We start from the raw sequence: 1,019 nt of genomic DNA, 5'->3' as shown, positions 1-1,019 counted from the left end.
TGGCAGGAGGGTTGCTGTTTTAGAGAGCTTTTTGCCGCCGAGGTCGTGCTGGAGGGCCAGCCGCAGGGCGTTGAAGGCTTGGTTGTAGTCCAGGATCCTCTTGCGCTCCCTGACGTTGGCAGCCATCCTCCTGGCCTTGGAGCGCACCGGCCGGCTCCTCTTCCTCACCTTCATCCCGTCCGTGTCCCCCGGGCTGGCGTTTGCTCCCCTGCCTTGGGACACCCACAAACCCTGCCTGTAGCACGCCTGTGGTGCGTCCCTCGCGTCCAGCTCCTCCTCGGAGCTGTCGGGCTCCGGCCCCCCTGTCCCCGCGGCTGCTCCGGCCATGGCAGCGGCGAGGGGAGCGGGAGAGGCGCCGCTGTGGTCCTGCCTCCTGAGGGGTGTGGGTGACACTCCTGCAGGGACAGGCAGCCGCCTCTAAAAGCCTTCAGCAGGGCTCGTCACGTGTCTGCCCCGACCCTCCTCACCTGCCGCAGGTGAGGCACAGGGAGGGAGCCCTGCCTGGCCCTGCTCTGAGCGTGAGGCGCCAGGGCCGGGGTGGTGGGATGTTCACAGGCCCCCGGGGAAAGCACCTCCACTAAACACACGCTGCTTCAGTGTCTGCTGAGAATTTGGGCACTGCAGGAGCTCCCCCGGGCTGCTCTGCCCTCTCCTCTGCTGGCCAGGCTGCTGGCTCACCCTGGGATAGGCCATGCCGGGGTTCTCATGGTGCTGTGGGGCAGAGAGAGCCCTGAGGGGCATCACCAGCCTGGCTCTCCCTTCCCCCTGCTCACGGGTCCTGAGCACCTCTGTTATTTCTCAGCTAAGGGGAACTGAAGCACGAAATGGTGCCATTGCTGAGGAAAGCAGCAAGTCTTGTGCTTGGGTACAAGAGACACAGTGCTGGTGAGCTGGGAGCATCCCTGGGGACAGGGGGAGGTGGGTCCTGAGCAGGAGGCCTGAGGTGGGTCCTGAGCAGGAGCAGACCCCGCAGGAATGTGCAGGGCCTGGCACGCCTCTGCCCTGCGGAGCAGGAAGCA

The 1,019-nt window shown here is 65.8% G+C and overlaps 1 protein-coding gene across 1 annotated transcript in view; it reads right to left on the bottom strand.

Annotated features, from left to right (window-relative positions):
* BHLHA9 (basic helix-loop-helix family member a9) overlaps positions 1-327 on the bottom strand; it is a 2,454-nt gene extending 2,127 nt beyond the window's left edge. Inside the window, exon 1 of the mRNA XM_031059782.1 lies at positions 5-327. Within this exon, the coding sequence (XP_030915642.1) occupies positions 5-327 (323 nt within the window). The remainder of the gene's footprint in view (positions 1-4) is intronic.
* Between the last annotated feature and the right edge of the window lie 692 nt (positions 328-1,019).

The sequence above is a fragment of the Geospiza fortis genome, unplaced genomic scaffold, assembly GCF_000277835.1.
Source record: "Geospiza fortis unplaced genomic scaffold, GeoFor_1.0 scaffold538, whole genome shotgun sequence".
Lineage (NCBI taxonomy): Eukaryota > Metazoa > Chordata > Aves > Passeriformes > Thraupidae > Geospiza > Geospiza fortis.
The sequence above is the reverse complement of the archived record's forward strand: the minus strand, read 5'-3'. Positions and strand labels throughout refer to the sequence as shown.